Source organism: Aspergillus pseudonomiae (assembly GCF_009193645.1).
Source record: "Aspergillus pseudonomiae strain CBS 119388 unplaced genomic scaffold BDV37scaffold_57, whole genome shotgun sequence".
Taxonomy (NCBI): Eukaryota; Fungi; Ascomycota; class Eurotiomycetes; order Eurotiales; family Aspergillaceae; genus Aspergillus; species Aspergillus pseudonomiae.
Genome location: NW_022476049.1, coordinates 150,647 through 170,437, shown reverse-complemented (window position 1 = coordinate 170,437; position 19,791 = coordinate 150,647). Strand labels below are relative to the sequence as shown.

General features: G+C 49.7%; 7 protein-coding genes across 7 annotated transcripts; 5 read left to right on the top strand and 2 right to left on the bottom strand.

Annotated features, from left to right (window-relative positions):
• The first annotated feature begins 423 nt into the window (after window positions 1–423).
• Window positions 424–3,503, top strand: argEF (bifunctional acetylglutamate kinase/N-acetyl-gamma-glutamyl-phosphate reductase). The gene is made up of 3 exons (XM_032079302.1): window positions 424–2,971; window positions 3,049–3,289; window positions 3,345–3,503. Exons 1-3 carry the CDS (start codon window positions 551–553, stop codon window positions 3,398–3,400), a joined length of 2,718 nt encoding a protein of 905 aa, XP_031939285.1. The 5' UTR covers window positions 424–550; the 3' UTR covers window positions 3,401–3,503.
• Window positions 3,504–5,145: 1,642 nt separating this feature from the next.
• On the top strand, window positions 5,146–7,421 carry BDV37DRAFT_168209 (Rad21/Rec8 N terminal domain protein). Its single transcript, XM_032079301.1, has 3 exons — window positions 5,146–5,664; window positions 5,716–6,291; window positions 6,350–7,421. Exons 1-3 carry the CDS (start codon window positions 5,236–5,238, stop codon window positions 7,121–7,123), a joined length of 1,779 nt encoding a protein of 592 aa, XP_031939284.1. The 5' UTR covers window positions 5,146–5,235; the 3' UTR covers window positions 7,124–7,421.
• Window positions 7,422–8,857: 1,436 nt separating this feature from the next.
• On the top strand, window positions 8,858–9,891 carry BDV37DRAFT_168206 (uncharacterized protein). The gene is made up of 2 exons (XM_032079300.1): window positions 8,858–9,311; window positions 9,369–9,891. The coding sequence occupies exons 1-2, from the start codon at window positions 9,051–9,053 to the stop codon at window positions 9,858–9,860; spliced, it is 753 nt and encodes a 250-aa protein (XP_031939283.1). The 5' UTR covers window positions 8,858–9,050; the 3' UTR covers window positions 9,861–9,891.
• Window positions 9,892–10,074: 183 nt separating this feature from the next.
• On the bottom strand, window positions 10,075–10,768 carry BDV37DRAFT_253706 (uncharacterized protein). The gene has a single exon (XM_032082565.1). It carries the CDS (start codon window positions 10,323–10,325, stop codon window positions 10,086–10,088), a length of 240 nt encoding a protein of 79 aa, XP_031939282.1. The 5' UTR covers window positions 10,326–10,768; the 3' UTR covers window positions 10,075–10,085.
• BDV37DRAFT_168201 (rRNA 2'-O-methyltransferase fibrillarin family protein) lies at window positions 10,532–12,098 on the top strand. The gene is made up of 2 exons (XM_032079299.1): window positions 10,532–10,902; window positions 10,966–12,098. The coding sequence occupies exons 1-2, from the start codon at window positions 10,738–10,740 to the stop codon at window positions 11,671–11,673; spliced, it is 873 nt and encodes a 290-aa protein (XP_031939281.1). The 5' UTR covers window positions 10,532–10,737; the 3' UTR covers window positions 11,674–12,098.
• A 425-nt stretch (window positions 12,099–12,523) lies between these two features.
• On the top strand, window positions 12,524–15,546 carry BDV37DRAFT_273278 (bifunctional SDR family oxidoreductase/M16 family metallopeptidase; the record flags this gene model as incomplete). Its single annotated transcript, XM_032085027.1, has 6 exons — window positions 12,524–13,478; window positions 13,889–14,019; window positions 14,073–14,198; window positions 14,252–14,329; window positions 14,389–15,083; window positions 15,156–15,546. The coding sequence occupies 6 exons, from the start codon at window positions 12,524–12,526 to the stop codon at window positions 15,544–15,546; spliced, it is 2,376 nt and encodes a 791-aa protein (XP_031939280.1).
• A 296-nt stretch (window positions 15,547–15,842) lies between these two features.
• Window positions 15,843–16,812, bottom strand: BDV37DRAFT_168186 (PLAC8 family protein). Its single transcript, XM_032079298.1, has 3 exons — window positions 16,630–16,812; window positions 16,459–16,556; window positions 15,843–16,376 (listed from the first exon to the last, which is right to left on the bottom strand). The coding sequence occupies exons 1-3, from the start codon at window positions 16,721–16,723 to the stop codon at window positions 16,140–16,142; spliced, it is 429 nt and encodes a 142-aa protein (XP_031939279.1). The 5' UTR covers window positions 16,724–16,812; the 3' UTR covers window positions 15,843–16,139.
• Between the last annotated feature and the right edge of the window lie 2,979 nt (window positions 16,813–19,791).

The window sequence follows — 19,791 nt, the reverse complement described above, 5'->3', positions numbered from 1 at the left end:
TCACATAATAATCATCGGCTCCGAAAGTCGCAAAGCCAATTCAGGTACCGGGCGTGCTAGTATTGACTTGCCGATCGACCAATTTTCTCTCCTTCCTGCTGACTCTCACTCTGCTGCCACCGGGTTCTGCTCCTTGATTACTCTGTTCTCCTTCAGTGGTTATTGCAAACCCCTCAGTGTCAGCACTGGCGTTTTCTGTTGGCTTTTGGGCACGGAAATCTCGTGATTGAGGGAAATACCAGGGCGTGACGAAGGCCAAAATAAAATACGCTAGTGAGTGACCGCCCCCGAACATGTAAGGACCCAAAGCAGCAAAAAAGCCACTCCGAGGGCGGATGGCCGACGATAAAGTCTTCCCATACAATTGATTTCTTGGGACTTGGGGTGCGGCAAATTCCTGAAAGCCCGCAGCAACTCCACTTTTACTTTCTTTTTCCCTCACTACTTATTACTCATAACACCGGCCTTGTCTTTCGTCTTCTTGAAATACTGACCTTCTCGCCCCCCCTTCCTTCCCCAGACTCCCAGACATAGGCCTTGAAGCTGCCGCATGCTGGTTGGCAAGATGTTCTCCCTTCGTACCGCCGTGCGGAGAGCTTCAACCAGCAAGCCCCTCCGAGCCTTCTCCGCACCACACGCCGTTTCCTCCGCGAGACTAGGCGCTCGTAACTCCCTCAAGGCTTCCGCCGTCCCGTTGCTGCAGGGTCGTCATTATTCCCGCGCCGCTGACCCCCAGCTTTCGTCGACTCGCTCCACGGTCGTCCAGCTGTTGAGCAATATCGGCTCGAAGCGTGAGGTTCAGCAATACCTCTCTCACTTCACGTCGGTTTCCTCTCAGCAGTTCGCTGTCATCAAGGTCGGCGGTGCCATCATCACCGAACACCTCCAGACTCTTTCCTCTGCTCTCGCCTTCCTGAACCATGTCGGACTTTATCCGATTGTTGTCCACGGCGCCGGACCTCAACTGAATCGCATGTTGGAAGACGCCGGTGTGGAGCCGCAGTTCGAGGATGGTATCCGTGTGACTGATGGCAAGACCCTGGCTCTTGCTAGGAAGCTCTTCTTGGAGGAGAATCTGAAGCTGACCGAAGAATTGGAACGCATGGGAGTGAGGGCCCGCCCTCTCACTGCGGGTGTCTTCTCAGCCGATTACCTCGACAAGGAGAAGTATAACCTGGTCGGCAAGATCAATGGTGTCAACAAGAAGCCAATTGAATCTGCTATCGAATCTGGCTGTCTCCCTATCCTGACCTCCATGGCCGAGACCCCAGATGGTCAGGTTCTGAATGTCAACGCCGATGTGGCCGCCGGTGAGTTGGCGCGTGCACTCCAGCCGCTCAAGATTGTCTACCTTGCTGAGAAGGGTGGACTCTTCAACGGTGACACGGGTGAGAAGATTTCCGTAATCAATCTCGACGAGGAGTACGACCACTTGATGACCCAGTGGTGGGTGCGTCACGGTACCCGTCTGAAGATTAAGGAGATGAAGGAACTTCTCAGTGATCTTCCTCGCACCTCGAGCGTTGCCATTATCCACCCAGCTGATCTGCAGAAGGAGCTCTTCACGGACTCTGGTGCGGGTACCTTGATCCGCAGGGGCAACAAGGTACACATCAAGACTTCTATCTCGGAGTTTGAGGACCTGGACAAGCTGAAGGATGTTTTGATCCGCGACCGGGAAGGCTTGGATGCCCGCGCCACCGTGGAGCGCTACGTTGAAGGATTGAAGGAGCGCGATTTCAAGGTGTACTTTGATGAGCCCATGGAGGCCTTGGCCGTTGTCTTGCCTCCCCAGCAGGATGCTTCTTCCCCCTTGGCTCACTTGGCTACTTTCACCATTACCAAGTCGGGATGGCTGACTAACGTGGCCGACAATGTTTTTGCCTCCATCAAGAAGGACTTCCCCAAGCTTGTGTGGACTGTTAAGGAGGACGACGAGAACCTGACTTGGTTCTTTGACAAGGCCGATGGTAGCCTGAGCCGCGAGGGAGAGGTCCTCTTCTGGTACGGTATTGAAAGCGGTGAAGAGGTTAAGCAGTTGGTCCAGGAGTTCAATGAGCATGGCCGCCAGATGTTCGGTGATATCAACCTCGAGTCGAGGTTGCACCGCGCTGCCGCGGCCGCCACCAACATTGGCAAGGGCTTTGGCGCCAGCGGTGCTTCCGCTGAGCAGAAGCGGGCATTCTCCTCCAGTAGCAATGCCCTGCGATCTTCTCGGTTTGGACGCCCTTCGGTTTTCAGCAAGAACTCGGCTCGGGCTTACTCCACTAACCCTAACCCACCCCTTGGCGAGAAGAACATGTCGAACACCCAGCCGTCCAAGGTTGCTCTCATTGGAGCCCGTGGCTACACTGGTCAAGCCCTGATTAACCTGCTCAATGCCCACCCCCACATGGATCTGCGCCACGTTTCTTCTCGCGAGCTGGCTGGCAAGAAGTTGCAAGGTTATGAAAAGAGAGAGATCATCTACGAGAACCTTAGCCCTGAGGATGTCAAGCGCATGTCTGCAAATGGCGATGTTGACTGTTGGGTTATGGCTCTGCCTAACGGTGTCTGCAAGCCGTTTGTTGAGGCTGTCGACCAAGGCTCGGAGAAGGGTAATGTCATTGTTGACCTGAGCGCCGACTACCGTTTCGATAGCAACTGGACCTACGGTCTGCCTGAGTTGGTCTCCCGCTCTAAAATCGCCCAGGCATCCAGAATTGCCAACCCTGGTTGCTACGCAACAGCGGCCCAGGTTGCAATTGCTCCCCTTGTCCCTCACCTCGGTGGACAACCTACCGTTTTCGGTGTTTCCGGATACTCGGGCGCTGGTACCAAGCCAAGCCCTAAGAACGACGTGGAGAACCTTACCAACAACATCATCCCTTACAGCTTGACCGATCACATCCACGAGAAGGAGATCAGCTCTCAGCTTGGCACCAACATTGCATTCATTCCTCATGTTGCTGTTTGGTTCCAGGGCATTCATGTATGTTCACTTATCACCTTGCTTCTTTCCCTTGTTGTTTTCGATTGTTATTCGGTAGCAGAACTAACTCCATCTAGCAAACCATCAGCATCCCTCTCAAGGAGGAAATGTCCTCCCGTGATATTCGCAACATCTACCAGGAACGCTATGCTGGTGAGAAGCTTGTGAAGATCATCGGCGAGCCCCCGGTGGTGAAGAACATTGCTGGTCGCCATGGTGTTGAAGTTGGTGGATTCGCTGTTCACTCTAGTGGCAAGCGCGCGGTGGTGTGTGCTACCATTGACAACCTGCTGAAGGGCGCAGCTACTCAGTGCCTCCGTAAGTTTACTATTTGCCTGTCATCATTAATTTATACCGTGCTAACTATTGGCAGAAAACATGAACCTCGCTCTCGGATATGGCGAGTACCAGGGCATCCCTCTGGAGTAAACAATCTTTAGTATACTTGTCCCTATAACCTCAATATAGCGGGAGTGTAGGTATATGAACTGTTTCGTGGACGAGGATTTTCGTTTCTTGAATTGAACAATGGTGTCATCTTTCTCGCGTGTCTCATACCCCGGGTGTCTCTCATCGGTTGCTATGGGTCGGTGATACTCCGCAAAGGGTTTCTTGCCTCAATCTCCATAGCCAACTTAATCATGCCTTATGTTTTCTTGAATACTTGGTTTCCCACTCATAGATGTCTCCGGTTTCCTTGTTCTCAACCTGCATGGAGAAGGAATACTATATCGTGCCTGCAAAGGGGATCGGTGCTTTTCGAAGCAAAGAATAGAAGGAGGATCAAAAGCAATTCGTCCCATAGTTTTTTCGGTGTATTGGCTCATATATCTCGCGTTGCCTTTTTCTTTTCTCTTCTTTCGGTGCTTCTGATACGGATATAGGGGAGTGGTCTGTAAATCGTTTCTAGGATGGTGGTATGTATAGTACTGATCTTTCGTTCTTATTTTCAGTGATCGATTTGTATAATCCAGCTTTGTATTTATCATACTTTCTAGGAAGCTCCGATTAATTGTCCTGAGCACCCTGGCGGTCATGTGTCCTGGGCAAGTAGGCGGCCTCAGGATCCCCATTACGGCCATTATTGTTCTCAAGGGCCTGTATAGTCTCCCAAGTCCATGCTTGAAATGTATCGTCCTCTCACCACAACCATACCAATTCTTCCAGACCGCATTCAACAATAATATCCTCTGTGTTTTCAACTTAACGAGTTTTTTCTTCCCCCGGTTTTCATCTCAAGTATTGATGTAAGACGACTACATCGTGGCTTGGTGAGTGATGAGCCCAGCATTCTGTCTGTCTCAACTAGTCTCAAGCATTGTTATCTCATGGTACAGGCTGGGTATCATCGGACCCTAGCATACCGAAGCAGGCTCGGATATTAGGCACAACCCACGAACATTACGTCTCTGCGACTCGATTAACATATGTCCATCACGTTCAGCGCGTGATCGACCATAAACGCGTGATATTGCGAAGAAAAAAGTGGAATCTGAGAAGTAGCTTAAGACTGTGAACTTATATCACTATCTTATGTTACAAGATTGTGAGAATTCAAAATGTTTTACAGTCATGAAAGTAAGAAACGCCCTTCGCGATTCACCCCGCTGGGCGGCTTGTATTCACTACATGTCTTTGAGACATTCAGTGTCCATTGACATTAGTATCGAACTCTTACTGACATGTTAATTCACCCTAGTGCTTACGTCGCCCGATCATGGGGTCGCCACGATATGGTATACAACCTGCCCGATAAAAAGCCGCCCATATCCTCATGCTTGGCTCACACCGTTTTGCTTACAGGCTGATTGCAACCCTGGGGTCAAAATCAATTAGCAAGAAGCTCAATAAGAAGACTATATTGGATGTCGACGTTCCGAGAGCCTGTCATGTTATCATGGACCCGGAGGCGCCAATGGCGCTGAGGCTCCAGGGCAATCTGCTGTATGATTTCTAGCCAACATCTGGACATTAGTTTAGCAGCTAATAGCTTATATAGCTATGGAGTCTCGCGAGTGTACAGCCAACAGTGTGGTTATGCTCTTACGGATGTCCAGGCAATGCACGATAAAATGCGAACACTGTTGAAAGTCCTACCCGGGGGTGGACTAGATCCAACTGCTGGAAGGACTAGGTATGTAATTCAGAGAAATGGCGTGTCAATAATGATCTCGAAGCATAAGCTGATGTGATGAAATCTTAGACCTGATCAGCTTGTCTTACCTTACGACCCGTCCTTTTTGCCAGAGTGCGACCTCCCCGGGATGGGAATGGATCTCTCTAAACTTAGTTTGCCTTTTGACTCTGCTACAAGTCAGCATTCCGGCCTCTTATGGCCGAAGACTCCAGACCTCAGCCAGTCTGATCTTTCAAGGAGCCCTAGCCTACGCTTTAGTTTCTCATACGATGATATGATAGGGAGAAATGCTGGTGGAATTGATTCCGAAACCAATGTACCTAGCTCTGCTCAAAGAAGCATCAACCTAGGCGGCCTCACAGCTACGACCTTCGCTGAGGAAGGTGGTATCCTTCTTCAGCCTGACTTTGAATTTGACGAAGATGGCAATCTCATTGAGCTTGGGGAGGCGCATTGCCAAATTGCAAAGGGCAAGCCGAGTCGGCACGTTAGTGGAGCACCACTTCTGGGTGAAGAGGCAAATGATGGATTGAATGATTCCACATTTGAATATCAGGTATGGTCTACTAGACCCAGAGATGAGCATGTTCTGATCTTATTTACTTAGCAAATGCCAATCGACGAAGAAATAGATACTACCGCCAAGCATCAGGATGAGAGGCCAATCCAAGCCAGTCGAGCTACTAAAAGACGCCGCAGTGATTCCGAGTCAACTGATGAACTTAAGGTTATTTCAGATGAGGTTGCGGTGACTATGCCCCAGAAACGACGAGCCCCTAGATTACAAACATTGGATGACCGAACTGCCTTGAGAAACACAGACCTGGGCAATCTGAACAGCGACTACGTGCAGAATATGGCTATAGCCTTGAAGCAGAAACGACAGAACAAACTTCCAACACAAGCAAAAAAGAATGCCGCCTTCTGGGTTTTTGGTCAAGGAATTGGTTCAGTTGGGCTTGGCTTAGGTGCATCTCGGGTACTACATCCTTTGCAGCAATTCTCAGGAGAAGAGCTCTATGGTGCTCTGGACCCAACTGCAAGACACAAGGAGCGAAAACGGAGTCGTCATCATGATGACAGTGAAGCAGGCTCTGATGTGCAGTCTGTCCGTGTTAGAGAAGAATATGAGGAACAAGTCGGTCGAGGCGAGGTGGTCGACAATCATGATATTTGGAAAGAGGTATGCCATTACTCTTGTACATATGGTTGAATTGAATGTTTCTAACAAAGATATATAGGTTGAAATTGGTCGCCATGCCCCGTCCGTCTTTCGCGATGACAACTCGTTCTCATCTCAGATGCCATGGAATATCACAGCTTCTATTCAGAGCTCTCAGCATGGGTCATCTGCTACAAGTGGCCTCCGTGGTGTAGCAAATGTGAGCGATCCTTCGGCTTCACGAGGCAGGGACCCCACTGCGTCTCACCTTGCTGGTCGCGGACGATCACGCAACCGTCTAACTAGCGCGAGTCCCCTTGCCGGCAGAGGTATCCCCTTCGACGCAGAGGCTGTCGACAGCTTGACGTTACCCGGAAATGATGACATAGACGCCTTGAATGACTTTGATCTGAGCCATTATTTACAGACTGAGCTGTTCGGTGATGACCATGGATACACTGGAGACGACGCCAACGCAAACACGTACAGTCGTCAGCCGACTCTTCAAGATCGCCTATCACAGTCCAGCCTGGACCAAGAAAGCCTGAACTTCCTCGGGTTTCTAACAAGGAAGCTCGAGATCATGCCAGGGGAACATGCTGAAGAACTAGATGAAGAGGATTTCATTAACTCGCCGTCCGCTTTTCATGACAGCAAAGCAATCGGTTTTTCAGCACTTCTGCCACCGGCTGAAACCTCTCCATCCGTAGCCACACAGGGTTTGATGCATATACTCACACTTGCAACTAAAGGTTTCTTATCAGTCCGCCAGGAGGACTATAAAGACCGGAGCACTCGATATCGTATCCGATATGAGTTTGGGGAGATCTTTCTACAGCTATCAGATATCTAGTCCTACGAGAGGCACCGAGTTCTACCTTGACTCTGGTTCTCCAGTATGTCTGTGATTGAATACCGAAAACACTCATGGACACCCACCCATGTGCAATTCTCTTATCAGTCACTTTATTTCCTGGCTGATGAATAAGCACCTGACTTCGATTCAACGTCCGGGTTTCTGAAATGGAGACCACCATGCCAGCATCCCATGGAATGATTTCCTCGAGACCCTAGTACTGTCTCTGCCAATTTTCAATGCTTCTCGCTTTTCTTTTCTTTTTCTTTTTCTTTTCCTTTATTTTCTAATTCTTATTCTATTTTTAGTTGTTTCCCTGCTCAGATTTTTTCCAATTTACCCCCAGACTCAGTCATGGTTACATACTCAAATCTTCTTTAATTTCCGCAATATGCTCTGCCAAGTTGACATGATTTATCATACACGTTAATTTTCCTACTCATGCCCAAATTGTGCACATCAACAAGCAGATACTCAGGTACAAGCTTTTCCCCTTCTCATTGTCTTCTTGCTTTATGACTTTAACCTGATCATAAAAAAGTGTGCAAAAAGACGCAATGACAATTCCAAACCTACCAAATACATATATCTTTCACCCAGTGCATAATGAGATAGGGTTAGTAGTATAGACGAGACCACCGACTTTACACGTTTTCCCACCAACTACTGCCCCGCCAGCAAGGAAGCCGTTCGACGGAGGAGCCACCGCGACTAGAGTAACTTCTCTACTTGCGCTATTCTGGTCATGGATGTACGCCGGCACTAAGAACCAGCAAAGCAACGTTAGAGGCACGTTACAATCCTCAGTAGTTATTAATAACCCGTGATCACACTCCTGCAGGTAATGTTTTTATATTTAGAAAGATTAATACGTTAAGCTTTTCGGAAGACCGAGACTGACGGTCGTTGGAGTGGCCATGACGCGGGGAAGGTTACGGTAAGGACCGGCGCAAGCAGTATTGGATAGGAGCCAGTCGACCTGTCCATGGTTAAGGTCCACCCTAAAAATGGCAAGAATCTAATCTCAAACGATAGCAATTGCCGTTCTGACAGGGTCAGGGTCGGCTGATGAAGAAATGCCCCGCCATATCCCAGTTCTGCGTTCTTCACACTAACCAACATCGGCAGTCATTTAAGCGCCCGGCCTGCCCGCCGACCGATATATTTAGATCCTAAGATTATTCGGAGATTTACCTGCAGGAAGCCTCACCAATCAGCTCATCGGATTCCCTGCCACATGTAGCGCTCCGACAGATTGTGTTAGATCCAGTTTCAGTGGCTAGATGCGCCAATCATGCTCGAACGAGGCCCGGTATGCTGTAGCAATAGCCGCCCGCCCACTCCCTGTCCTTTACATAGTACAACATCAAACTAGTGATCTTGGTCAGGTTGAAGGATTGCAGTCAGCGCATCCTAAACACCAATCAAGGCGCCCCATCGAATATACTTTTTGTTGGCGGCTTCTGCGACGATCTCACTCGATGATGTTTATAGATACTACAGTTCGAGTTTCGAATACTGGAGGGCTGCCTGTATGACTTGTGCATATTGTTACACCGGGGACAAACATGAGCATATCATCATTATATATGAGCGCCCTCGACTTTGGCAAAACAAGAGAAAATCGTCTAACCCTCAATTCCTAAATAGCATCCGTTTTGATACCCTCTCCACTCAGCGTGAATGTCGATTGTCTAGGGCTGGCCTACTTTCCCTTTCCCCTCTTCTCCTCGAGCGACTTTGATAGTCACGAAGAGACTCCTCGATCTATTCTACTGTCTACCAACTGGGCCTCTGAAGAGCCTATCCTGCCCCTTCGAATCTTGTTCAACTTCCACCCACACAGTTTTCTCTCGCCTTTATACCTTAATTTTACATAAACCATTGCTGGATTAGTGGCCGCTGGCTGGCTAAAGCATCCAAAATGCGTTCATCATTTGTATTTATTGCCTGTCTAACGGCCTGCTCGTTTGCGGCACCGGCATTCTTCGACAATGCATACAACTTCTCTAACGACTTATCGGAGTTCCTGGGGAGAGTGAGCAAGCATATCGAGCACTCTAAGGATATACTCAGCTCGGCCACGTGCGATACGTCTAGCATTGAACTGCCCGCACAGGCATCCGGGTTACCCTCTCCCTCAGGCCAGAAGCTTCTATACGTCGCATTGGGGCGCGGTACGCAGGTAAGTCAGATTCAACTTCACCCCGCAGGCCACCACACCAAAACTAACATCAGACAGAACTATACCTGTGCGACACCATCTACAAACTCGACGCCTGTAGCTGTCGGCGCTGTTGCAAACCTCTACAACGCTACTTGCATCGCAGGAAGCTTCTCGGATATGATTACCATGCTGCCGAACATCGCATACCGGATACCCTTGCCAAACAGTGACTCAGATCGCCTTCCTCCGGCAAATCTGGATCTGATGGGTCACCACTTCTTTGACGGCTCAACGCCCGTGTTTAACCTTGACACCACGGCAACACACCAGTATGGCATTGCAAGAACAAAGAAAGAGGCACAGGTTGATGCGCCGTCGAATGCTTTTCAAGGGAACAATGGGGCTGTTGCATGGCTCTATCTCTCAGCCACGAGTGGCACGGTAGGGGACTATTCCGGCGTATACCGGGTGGACACTGCGGCGGGATCGCCACCAAAGACATGCAAGGACATGCCATCGGAGTTTACTGTCCAATATGCTGCAAATTACTATTTTTATGGGAAATGACGGTGGTTACTGAGACTCGATAATGTACATAATTGGGGGTTGGAATGCTATTTGATTTGTCATGACCTAATCGCGGCGTTTATAAATCAGGTATATTCGTATGAGTGTTTCTAGAATCATGACCAAATTCGGAGCATACCTGTAGTAACCATCACCGTCAATGTCTCCACGATTCTCGTCCCAAAATCCAATTGGCGCAGGGCTTGTACGAATCAGGTGATCTCGCTATCTATCCACACCACGTGACCTGAAGTTCCCACGACAGAGAGGCCGGGGTCTAGTCCCCATGAGGACTAGCGCATTCTGATTTTCAAAGTTCCGCCGGTCACTCATGAAAAATCTCGACCGCAACAACGACAAGCAGCACGGCCTCGACCGATTACTGAAAGCAAGTGCAAGTGCGATAATTCTGCACCAGCTGCTTCGAAAGGTCCAGTGACACTTGCGATTTACAGCTTCGCCCATATCGAGCGGCTTTCATTCCTTCCCCCCGGGAAAATTTCTTTTGCTTTCGTTGCTAGTACAGCAACCCATTCGAGACCTATTCAACCTCACTTTAAAGTCGATCCTATTCGATTCATATAACACAATGGGCTTCGGTGCTCCTCGCGGACGTGGTGGACCCCCTGGTGGTCGTGGTGGACGTGGTGGATTCGGCGGTGGCCGTGGTGGTGGCAGAGGTTTGTTCACGATCAGTTCCATTTGGGACAGCAAGCAGATACCTTGAAGCTCAGCATTGTCGCCCTCCAATTGGCCTCTGAATCTGTTCCTTAAATCATTGTCAGATGTCTTTCGCCACGGAGAGCGATATTTGCGACAGTTGCTCGAACTGCTGTGCCCTTGAGGAGAACGCTATGGCTAATACGATCTCTTTACGATGATTACAGGCGGACTCGGAAGTGCCTCTCGTGGCCGTGGTGGACCTCGCGGTGGAGGCCGCGGTGGACGTGGCGGCCCTCCTGGACGTGGTGGTCGCGGTGGCCGTGGTGGCGCTCGCGGCGGTGCTCGCGGCGGTGCTAAGGGTGGTGCCAAGGTCATCATTGTAAGTGCTTCATAATTCGCAATGTTACAAGGATCTCAGCAGCTGACTCCGGTCGTTTTTCAGGAACCCCACCGTCATGCCGGTATCTTCGTCGCCCGTGGCGGTAAGGAAGATTTGCTCGTCACCAAGAACCTGACCCCCGGAGAGGCTGTCTACGGCGAGAAGCGCATTGCTGTTGAAACCCCTACCGAGGACGGTACCGTCACCAAGACCGAGTACCGTGTCTGGAACCCTTTCCGTTCCAAGCTTGCTGCTGGTGTCCTGGGTGGTCTCGATGATATCTACATGAAGCCTGGCTCTAAGGTTCTGTACCTTGGTTCTGCCAGCGGTACCTCCGTCAGTCACGTTGCTGATATCGTTGGACCTACTGGTAACGTCTACGCCGTCGAGTTCTCTCACCGTTCCGGTCGTGATCTGATCGGCATGGCCACCCACCGTACCAACGTCGTCCCCATTGTCGACGACGCCCGTCACCCTCTTCGTTACCGTATGCTGGTGCCTATGGTTGACGTTATCTTCGCCGATGTTGCCCAGCCCGACCAGGCCCGTATTGTTGGTCTGAACGCTCACATGTTCCTCAAGGAGGGTGGCGGTGTCATCGTCTCCGTCAAGGCCAACTGTATCGACAGTACCGCCAAGCCGGAGGTTGTTTTCACTCGCGAAGTCCAGAAGATGAGAGAGGAGAGGATCAAGCCCAAGGAGCAGTTGACTCTGGAGCCTTTCGAACGTGATCACTGTATCGTTGCTGGTATCTACAAGCGTTCTGCATAAAAGAAAATGGGGGTCTGGTCTCTTTTCATGTCTTAATCTATTATGCTTTTTTTTTTCTGGCGTCAAGTGTTCTGTGATATGCTGAAATGTTTCTCTTTGTGCTATCTCGAGGTTTCTTCTGAATGTACTTTTTGAGTCAGAAAATATTCATGTTTCCGATTCCGATTACTCTATTGTGTTCAGTATGGGATCTAGCTGGCTGTCTGGAAAGGAATAGAGAACTATATGTTTCTTAATTACTTAGATTTCTTGCCATCATTCTTAGACAGTAACTTGGGTTGATCATGCTCGGCCATGGGAAGGTGTGAGAATCTGCCGTCTTCTGTTCTGCCCACTTCTGCAGAATGTCCATTGCGTCTTGGCAAAACAGAAGAGAGATAATTTGTTTGAAGCTCACACTGTTACCCAGAGCACTCAATGCCTAGGTTATTCCTATGTCAGCGGCATATGAAGTTGACTGCGTTGCGGTTTCTCGGACTTTCGCCGTTGGTCCGGTCCTGCTTCTATAGAGTTTTCGACGCTTCAGCGGTTCGGTAATCGGATTACTCTCCGACTACGACCACAGGACTTCGGAATTGCTGCGTAGTGCAGCCTGTCGTAACTGACACCACAATGATGATAGGGGCTTGCAAAGACCGAGAGCGGGGATAATCCCACGCTGAGGATTGATCTCTCCGTCTGACCCCGCATTCTCTTGACAGCTGGGATAATCGCTATTTAGTCACGGTAACTCTCTCGTGGGATTCCAAGCAATCTCGTGAGACCTAATATATATACCCTGCGGATTGTTTCCTGAGCTTACGTCTTCCTGGTTCTTTTTCTAAATCATTACGAGAGTAAGAGACCAAACATGTCGATTATCATTACCGGTGCAAACGGCTACGTGGGCCAGGAATTAGCCTCCGCCCTCCTTTCGAGCTCCCCTGATATTACTGTAACGCTCACAGACATTGTCACACCAGCAGTCCCCGCTGCTGTCGCTGCTCAACATACGTCGCGAGTGAAATGTGTACAAGCGGATCTCACGTTGCCGAAGGTGGTTGACGAGATGTTCACCGAGTCTCACCGTTTCGACACAGTCTACCTGCTACACGGAATCATGTCCAGCGGCTCCGAGGCCAACTTCGAGCTGGGCATGCGGGTCAACCTCGATGCCACCCGATATATCCTGGACCGGCTTCGGGCTGTGATGCCGGGAGTGAAAGTGGTCTTTACATCCAGCTTGGCGGTTTACGGTCTTGCGCCTACTGGGTTCGTCATTGACGAGACAAACTTCCCGCCTGTGCCGTCGTCCTCATACGGATCGCAGAAGCTCATCATCGAGACATTGTTGAACGATTACTCGAGGAGAGGGTTCTTGGATGGTAGAGCAGTGCGTCTCCCAACGGTCACTGTTCGAGCTGGCCAGCCCACGCAGGCAGCGAGCAGCTTTGCGAGCGACATTATCCGGGAGCCATTTAACGGGAACAAGGCGATTCTTCCGGTCAGTAAGGAGACGGAGATGTGGATCTGTTCGCCTTATACGGTGGTGAAGAATCTTGTACATGCGAAGGACATCCCGAAGGAGGCCTTTGGGGAGTCGAGGTCTGTTAATCTCCCGGGATTGAAGGTCAGTATCCAGGAAATGCTGGATGCGCTGGAGGAGATTGGTGGCAAGGAACGAAGGGCATTGGTGGAAGAGAAGTACGATGCCGCTATTGACAAGATTGTGCAAACGTGGACGCCTAATTTCAAGACGGATCGTGCGATCAAGTTGGGATTTTCGGAGGATGTTCCTATGATTGAGAATATCAGGCAATATGCGAGTCGGTTTGCGTGAGGGTCTTGGGTGGTTGTTTTGTAAATTTAGTATGACCGCGAATGTGAATATTTTTTCTCCTATAAAATTTAAAAGAAAACGTAGATTAGTAGAGTTCCTGGGACGTCATCAGGATAAGTGTCAGGAGTGTTTGTGGCATGGAAGAACCCCATGTTGAATCGCTTGTCGCGGTTCGACGGCCGAATCGAGCGTTAGGGAACAGTCGGGATCGAAAACAGTGGTTTGGAAAAGCGGGTCATGTGATTGGCTGACGGGCTGGCGAACAATTTGACTCCCGAACTTCAACCTCTCATCTCCAGGGCTGACCGTCTTTACAGCCGTTGCACCTTTGCATCATCCCTCCCCTTCCCTCCACATCCACCTTAATTCTTGTCACAATGGCCTCCCGGCGCCTAGCATTCAATTTCAACCAGGCTCTCCGGAGCCGGGCTGCTCTGAAGTCCATCCAGCCCGTCAAGCGAGGCTTCTCTTCCCCGGTCACCCTCCCATCCACCACCCAGTCGACCACCCTCTCTAACGGCTTCACGGTACGGAAAACAAGTATGCTCAATCGCTTCGCAATATCACTAACTGGTCTCAGATCGCTACTGAGTACTCCCCATGGGCCCAGACCTCGACTGTTGGCGTGTGGATCGATGCCGGCAGCAGGGCAGAGACTGACAAGACCAACGGAACCGCGCACTTCCTTGAGCACCTTGCTTTCAAGGTACTTCTTTCGCTCCAGCCCCAGCATTGGACATGTATCTGACCGTTTTCCAGGGCACCAACAAGCGCAGCCAGCACCAATTGGAGCTTGAGATCGAGAACATGGGCGCTCACCTGAACGCCTACACATCGGTACGACCCGGGATGATGATAGAACCCAGAATTGGCTCGGAAACTAACCAGGCACTCAGAGAGAAAACACCGTTTACTACGCCAAGGCCTTCAACAACGATGTTCCAAAGGCCGTTGATATCCTCGCCGACATCCTTCAGAACTCCAAGCTCGAGCCCGGTGCTATTGAGCGTGAGAGGGACGTGATCCTCCGTGAGCAGGAGGAGGTTGACAAGCAGTTCGAGGAGGTTGTCTTCGACCACCTTCACGCCACCGCTTACCAGAACCAGCCCCTCGGTCGCACCATCCTCGGCCCCAAGGAGAACATCCAGACCATCTCCCGCGACAACCTGGTCGACTACATCAAGACCAACTACACTGCTGACCGTATGGTCCTTGTTGGTGCCGGTGGTATCCCTCACGAGCAGCTCGTCCGCCTGGCCGAGGAGCACTTCGGCACCCTCCCCAGCAAGCCCCCTACCTCTGCCGCTCTCGCTCTCACCGCTGAGCAGAAGCGCACCCCCGAGTTCATTGGATCCGAAGTGAGACTCCGTGATGACACCATCCCTACTGCTCACATTGCCCTCGCCGTTGAGGGTGTCAGCTGGAAGGACGATGACTACTTCACTGCCCTCGTCGCCCAGGCCATTGTTGGCAACTGGGACCGTGCCATGGGCAACTCTCCCTACCTCGGTAGCAAGCTCAGCTCCCTCGTTGAGCACCACGGCCTTGCCAACAGCTTCATGAGCTTCTCCACCAGCTACAGCGACACTGGGTAAGTTTTATTATCTCGCAGAGACTGCGACCTGACCGTTCGATTGTATCGCTGACGATGACTTGTTTTTAGTCTCTGGGGTATCTACCTGGTCTCTGAGAACCTGACCGCCCTCGACGACCTCACTCACTTCGCCATGCGTGAGTGGTCTCGCCTGTGCTTCAACGTCACCTCCGCCGAGGTTGAGCGTGCCAAGGCTCAGCTCAAGGCTTCCATCCTCCTCTCTCTGGACGGCACCACTGCCGTCGCCGAAGACATTGGTCGCCAGATCATCACCACTGGCCGCCGCCTCTCCCCCGAGGACATCGAGCGCACAATCGGCCAGATCAGCGAGAAGGATGTCATGGACTTCGCCAACCGCCGCATCTGGGATCAGGACGTCGCTGTGAGCGCCTTTGGCAGCGTTGAGGGTCTCCTCGACTACAACCGTATCCGCGCGGACACCACCCGTAACACCTTGTAAGATTTCGGTTAGTAGGATATCCGCGTCTCAGAGTTATGGCAATTGTTCCGTTTGATTTGGTGGTTAATAGATAGATGAGGAGGTAGTCGCCGAGGTAGCGTGTTTTGTACAGTACACAACTGTTACTGATATACTTAAAACTGTATTTCTTTTGTTACGTTACCTGGTTCTTTTTATATGGCATGTAGACACGTAGTCACTTTGAGTAAAACCTGCGGCTAGCCTTCGGATATAGAGTAGTATGCTTGCTAACACATATTATATAGTAACGCATCACGGAATATTATCCCACAATCTCTAGCATATACCATAGTAAACAGACAGAGACTAGACTAACTGAAACTCATAACCATCAATCAACCCCTCATCATTAACCACCATTACCACCATTACCACCAAAGAAATATCCACAAAAGAAAGAAAAAAAGAAAGAAAAAGCCCAAGCCATAGAGGAATCTAACCCAAACCATCAACAAATATCAAAATAAAAAGAAAATACCATCAAACGAAAGAAAGCCCCCTGCCATAGATCACTAGCAAGAACCCCCAAGTCCCCATACACACACACACATACTTACGTCCGAAAAAAGAGATCATTGCGGAGCATAAGCCATACCCGTGGGAGCCTGATACCCGGTCTGCGGGCGCTCACTCTGGGCCTCGATCTCCTTCTCATGCTGCATGATCACGCAGCACGGACACCAGTAGGACGAGCAGCAGTCGCCGACGCCGGAGCCCTCGATGCCGAAGCGCTGGCGGATCTCGCCGCGGCGGATCATGAGCAGAACCCAGTGGAAACCTACTTGGGCTGTGAGGTAGTAGAGGCAGCACTGTTGTTTTGTGAGTTCTTTGGTTAGTTGGGTGACTTTCTTCGGAGGGGATGGATGGATGGATGGATGTGGATGTACGTACGTTGCCGTTCATGTAGCTGTATTCTTTGAGCTGGGGGTCGTCCAGTCGAGATTGCGTTTTGCCGAAGAGACAGCAGGGGAGACAGCAGCCCCAGAAGCCTGCGTTTGGGATATGTTAGTTAGTCTCGTGCTGTATGTATATAGTAGGGGGTAAGTGTCTGGGGAGATGTACAGGTTCCGGCGGGTGAGAAGCAGTCCCAGAAGCCGTTGGCCCATTCATTTTGCTGCTGGACGGCGGCGGGGGATTCGGACTCAGGGGCACCCATTTTCTTTTGGTTTTTGTTGTTGTAGTTGGGTTTGGAGTTGGAGTTGTTTGGGAGTGGTGTGGTGGTTAGGGTGTCGTTGAGAGGGAGAGACTGGGTATGTATAAACGAGTGTCGAGGGGGAGTGAAAGAATGGAGTCATGCGGTTTATTAAGAACTAGAAATACTTAAAGATTCTATATACTTTGCAGGTCCTTGCCCTTTTAGCTTAAAATAAAAAAAAATAAAAAAAAGCACGGACGTCGCTGTTGTTGTACCCATTTCCAAGTCTGAAAGGTTGAAATTAATAGAGCCCTATTTTTTGTGGACCTTCTCTAGGCAAACAAACAGGCAGGGCCATAGGATCGACATGGCTTTGGACGGTTTGAGAACAGTTTCATTTCCACAAAGACATTTCTCTGCATAGTTATGACTTGGGAAAGAAAAAAGCACATGAAACTGTGAAAGAATCGAGGGAGACACAGTTCCAAGGTGAGATGCATGACACGAAACCCATGGAGCGAAATAATGAAGATTGACACAGGATCTTGCTTAGGACACGGCAAAGGAGCGCGAATCCTCGTGTCTTGTCTTGTCCGTGGGCCTCAACGTCCTAGAGGCCCAGCTTGGGTCCATTGAGGCCACTCAGGGCTGTTTAGCCCTCCTGCTAAGTTTGAAATACGAGCCTCACGGGTCGATCAGTTGATATTGGGTTGCTGCGTTGTGAGTTCGGGTTGTTGGCTCGTGTTTTACGAACATCGGGTGTACTTTTCCTTTTGTTTTTCTCTTCTGATTGTTATTTTGTTTTTATTTTCCCTGAAAGCTTGGCTTGGAAGATGGATTGTGGTACAGGCATGTAGACGAGTTTGCATCACTAATAGAATGCAACCTGCCGCTAAGAATAACAAACCTTTAGATAAGATTGTGGGTCATGTTCTTAGGGGATTAAGGACCTCTGTCATTCCCCCTTGCAGTAGACCGAGCTTGTTAATATTTGAGAGCTGCATCCACCCTTGAGAAAAAATTTCCTCGCTCTCTTTCTTCCCTCCAAGTTCGAGCCTCTATGTAGGGGCTGTTTCGTGGCTGGCAGCTTGTTTGTAGGGCACACTGTGCGGTTAAGGAGAGTGCTTGTGCCTGCCGGGTGGGACTCGGCTGGGCAATCTTAAGAAACATTAATCAATTTAAAGTGTGCTGCCTAGACCCCGAGGAGCCTCTTCCTTTTTTTTTCTTTATTATTTTTCTTTTTGGGCCTTTTTTCACTTGTGGTACGGAAAGATACCGAAAGAGACTGCCGGACGAATGCCGTCAACCAGACTTTTCTTCGGAGTGGGAGTCTTTAGAGAACTGCGTCCTCCGCTATTGGAGGCAGAAGCTTCGTCCTTCTCGCAGAGCGCCATCTCTTTATAGGAAAACTGTATATCGAGTAGTGCATGTTGAATATAAACAGCCTGTATTACTGATACGGGAATGAATTGGATGGTGGTTGGACGTCCTTCTTTCAATGGACCAACCACCCCGTCTATAACGTCAAGCTGCCAGCCATATATCAAGGCCGTCCTGGTGCCTCACCAGCCTTAATCTTATTTGGTTTGCGAGACTCTCCAGCGTGCAACCATTCGTTTAGGTGGATACTTCGACCCAGCCTCGAGTAAGGCCACGAATGATCAATGATTTCTAGACATATAGTTTCTGGTTTTTGACTTGCAAGGCAGAGAGATAGTGCAGTGAAGATGACCAAGGAAGCTGGTAGTATTGCCGATGCCTTTCGAATGCAATCTCATTTTGAATGACTTATTCTCCGCCACGAATAGGCTTAATATCCCGTCAACGGGACGATGTTGCCGGGGTCCATGGAAATTCAGTAGGGAGTGGCAGAGTCGGATTATCTGGACTTCTCAGGGTTAAGATATGTGAAACATCACGTCGTGGGACAACCGGGCAAGAATTGAAAGAATGGAAAATCACAGTTCCATGACCGACATGACAGAAGTATAGAATTCCATTAAATCCAAACCACTGGTGTCTAAAGAATCAAAGGAGCCCGAAAATAGTAGGTAGTCTTTTCGATATCGAAGCGAGCCCGGTGGCTTCATTGTCCTTCAGTGACCTAGGGAATGTATAGAGATTGGGAAGGTAATGTATTGTAGAATGATATAGTTCGGCGGGTAGTCATAGGTAAAACGGCGAAGACTAGGTTATGGGTGATTGAAAACCCATCACTCTGAGAATCATATTGGTGCTGTATCCAGGACGATTGATTGCTTGTCATGTATTCTCAACAATGGTTTATGATATTGATCGGCTGTCCATCGTGTGGGGTGATCTTCTAAATAATATGAAGTCATAAAGATCAGATGTCACGTACAGTACTTAGACTGCTGCAAAAAGGCTCCTCTCGCTTGTTGTTGACTTTGCGTGTGCCCTCTCTGTTGAGTGCCAGTTGCAACCAGACCTCTGGGTGAGCCGGCAATTATCCCTGACCTTTGGACTTATAGTTTCCTTTCAATTATCATCTTTCGGCGTAGTAAGCGATGAATAATGATGGACGAATAAAGTAGTTCACGAACCTGTGTCCTGCATTGTATAGATCTCAGGAACATGGTATTGCTCGTTTCTCCCCCTGTTATATGACCGATGAAATTAGCCAACGGGAAAAGATCATAATAAGCTTCTGCGGGTCCACTGGAATATATTTCGGACTTAGTAAACTGCTGCATTGCTGATCAAGCGGTCTTGACAGCTACTCAGTTGCTCAGGACTTGAGGGTAGCATATGAAGGTTGTGATGAGTTCTGAGCTGTATCATATCGCTCGATGTGACTGAGTCTCAAAATGACCCAACAATGGTGCAGAGCCCATACTGGAAGCAGCTATATCAGGTCCAAAAGAAGAGTGGAGAGTAAAATCGGGAACCCGGGACGGCAGTTGGAACCACCGCACGAACCGATAATGTGGGGAAATCCGTTCGGGAAAGTTCCCCAGAATGTCCTTTGACGCTTGCGCTTTCCGTATTTAGATCGGTGCCAGACCCAAGGCGTTCCGTCCTTGGGAAAATGTGATTATCTTGACTCCTACTTTTCAACGCTCCTGACA

Coding starts and splice junctions, on each gene's coding strand:
- argEF (XM_032079302.1), top strand. CDS start 551: ATGCTGGTTGGCAAGATGTTCTCCCTTCGTACCGCCGTGCGGAGAGCT. Junction 2,972..3,048: donor TTTGGTTCCAGGGCATTCAT/GTATGTTCACTT, acceptor AACTCCATCTAG/CAAACCATCAGCATCCCTCT. Junction 3,290..3,344: donor CGCAGCTACTCAGTGCCTCC/GTAAGTTTACTA, acceptor AACTATTGGCAG/AAAACATGAACCTCGCTCTC.
- BDV37DRAFT_168209 (XM_032079301.1), top strand. CDS start 5,236: ATGGGAATGGATCTCTCTAAACTTAGTTTGCCTTTTGACTCTGCTACA. Junction 5,665..5,715: donor ATTCCACATTTGAATATCAG/GTATGGTCTACT, acceptor TTATTTACTTAG/CAAATGCCAATCGACGAAGA. Junction 6,292..6,349: donor ATCATGATATTTGGAAAGAG/GTATGCCATTAC, acceptor AAAGATATATAG/GTTGAAATTGGTCGCCATGC.
- BDV37DRAFT_168206 (XM_032079300.1), top strand. CDS start 9,051: ATGCGTTCATCATTTGTATTTATTGCCTGTCTAACGGCCTGCTCGTTT. Junction 9,312..9,368: donor CATTGGGGCGCGGTACGCAG/GTAAGTCAGATT, acceptor AACATCAGACAG/AACTATACCTGTGCGACACC.
- BDV37DRAFT_253706 (XM_032082565.1), bottom strand. CDS start 10,325: ATGGGCGAAGCTGTAAATCGCAAGTGTCACTGGACCTTTCGAAGCAGC.
- BDV37DRAFT_168201 (XM_032079299.1), top strand. CDS start 10,738: ATGATTACAGGCGGACTCGGAAGTGCCTCTCGTGGCCGTGGTGGACCT. Junction 10,903..10,965: donor GTGGTGCCAAGGTCATCATT/GTAAGTGCTTCA, acceptor GTCGTTTTTCAG/GAACCCCACCGTCATGCCGG.
- BDV37DRAFT_168186 (XM_032079298.1), bottom strand. CDS start 16,723: ATGGGTGCCCCTGAGTCCGAATCCCCCGCCGCCGTCCAGCAGCAAAAT. Junction 16,557..16,629: donor CTTCTCACCCGCCGGAACCT/GTACATCTCCCC, acceptor TCCCAAACGCAG/GCTTCTGGGGCTGCTGTCTC. Junction 16,377..16,458: donor ACAGCTACATGAACGGCAAC/GTACGTACATCC, acceptor ACAAAACAACAG/TGCTGCCTCTACTACCTCAC.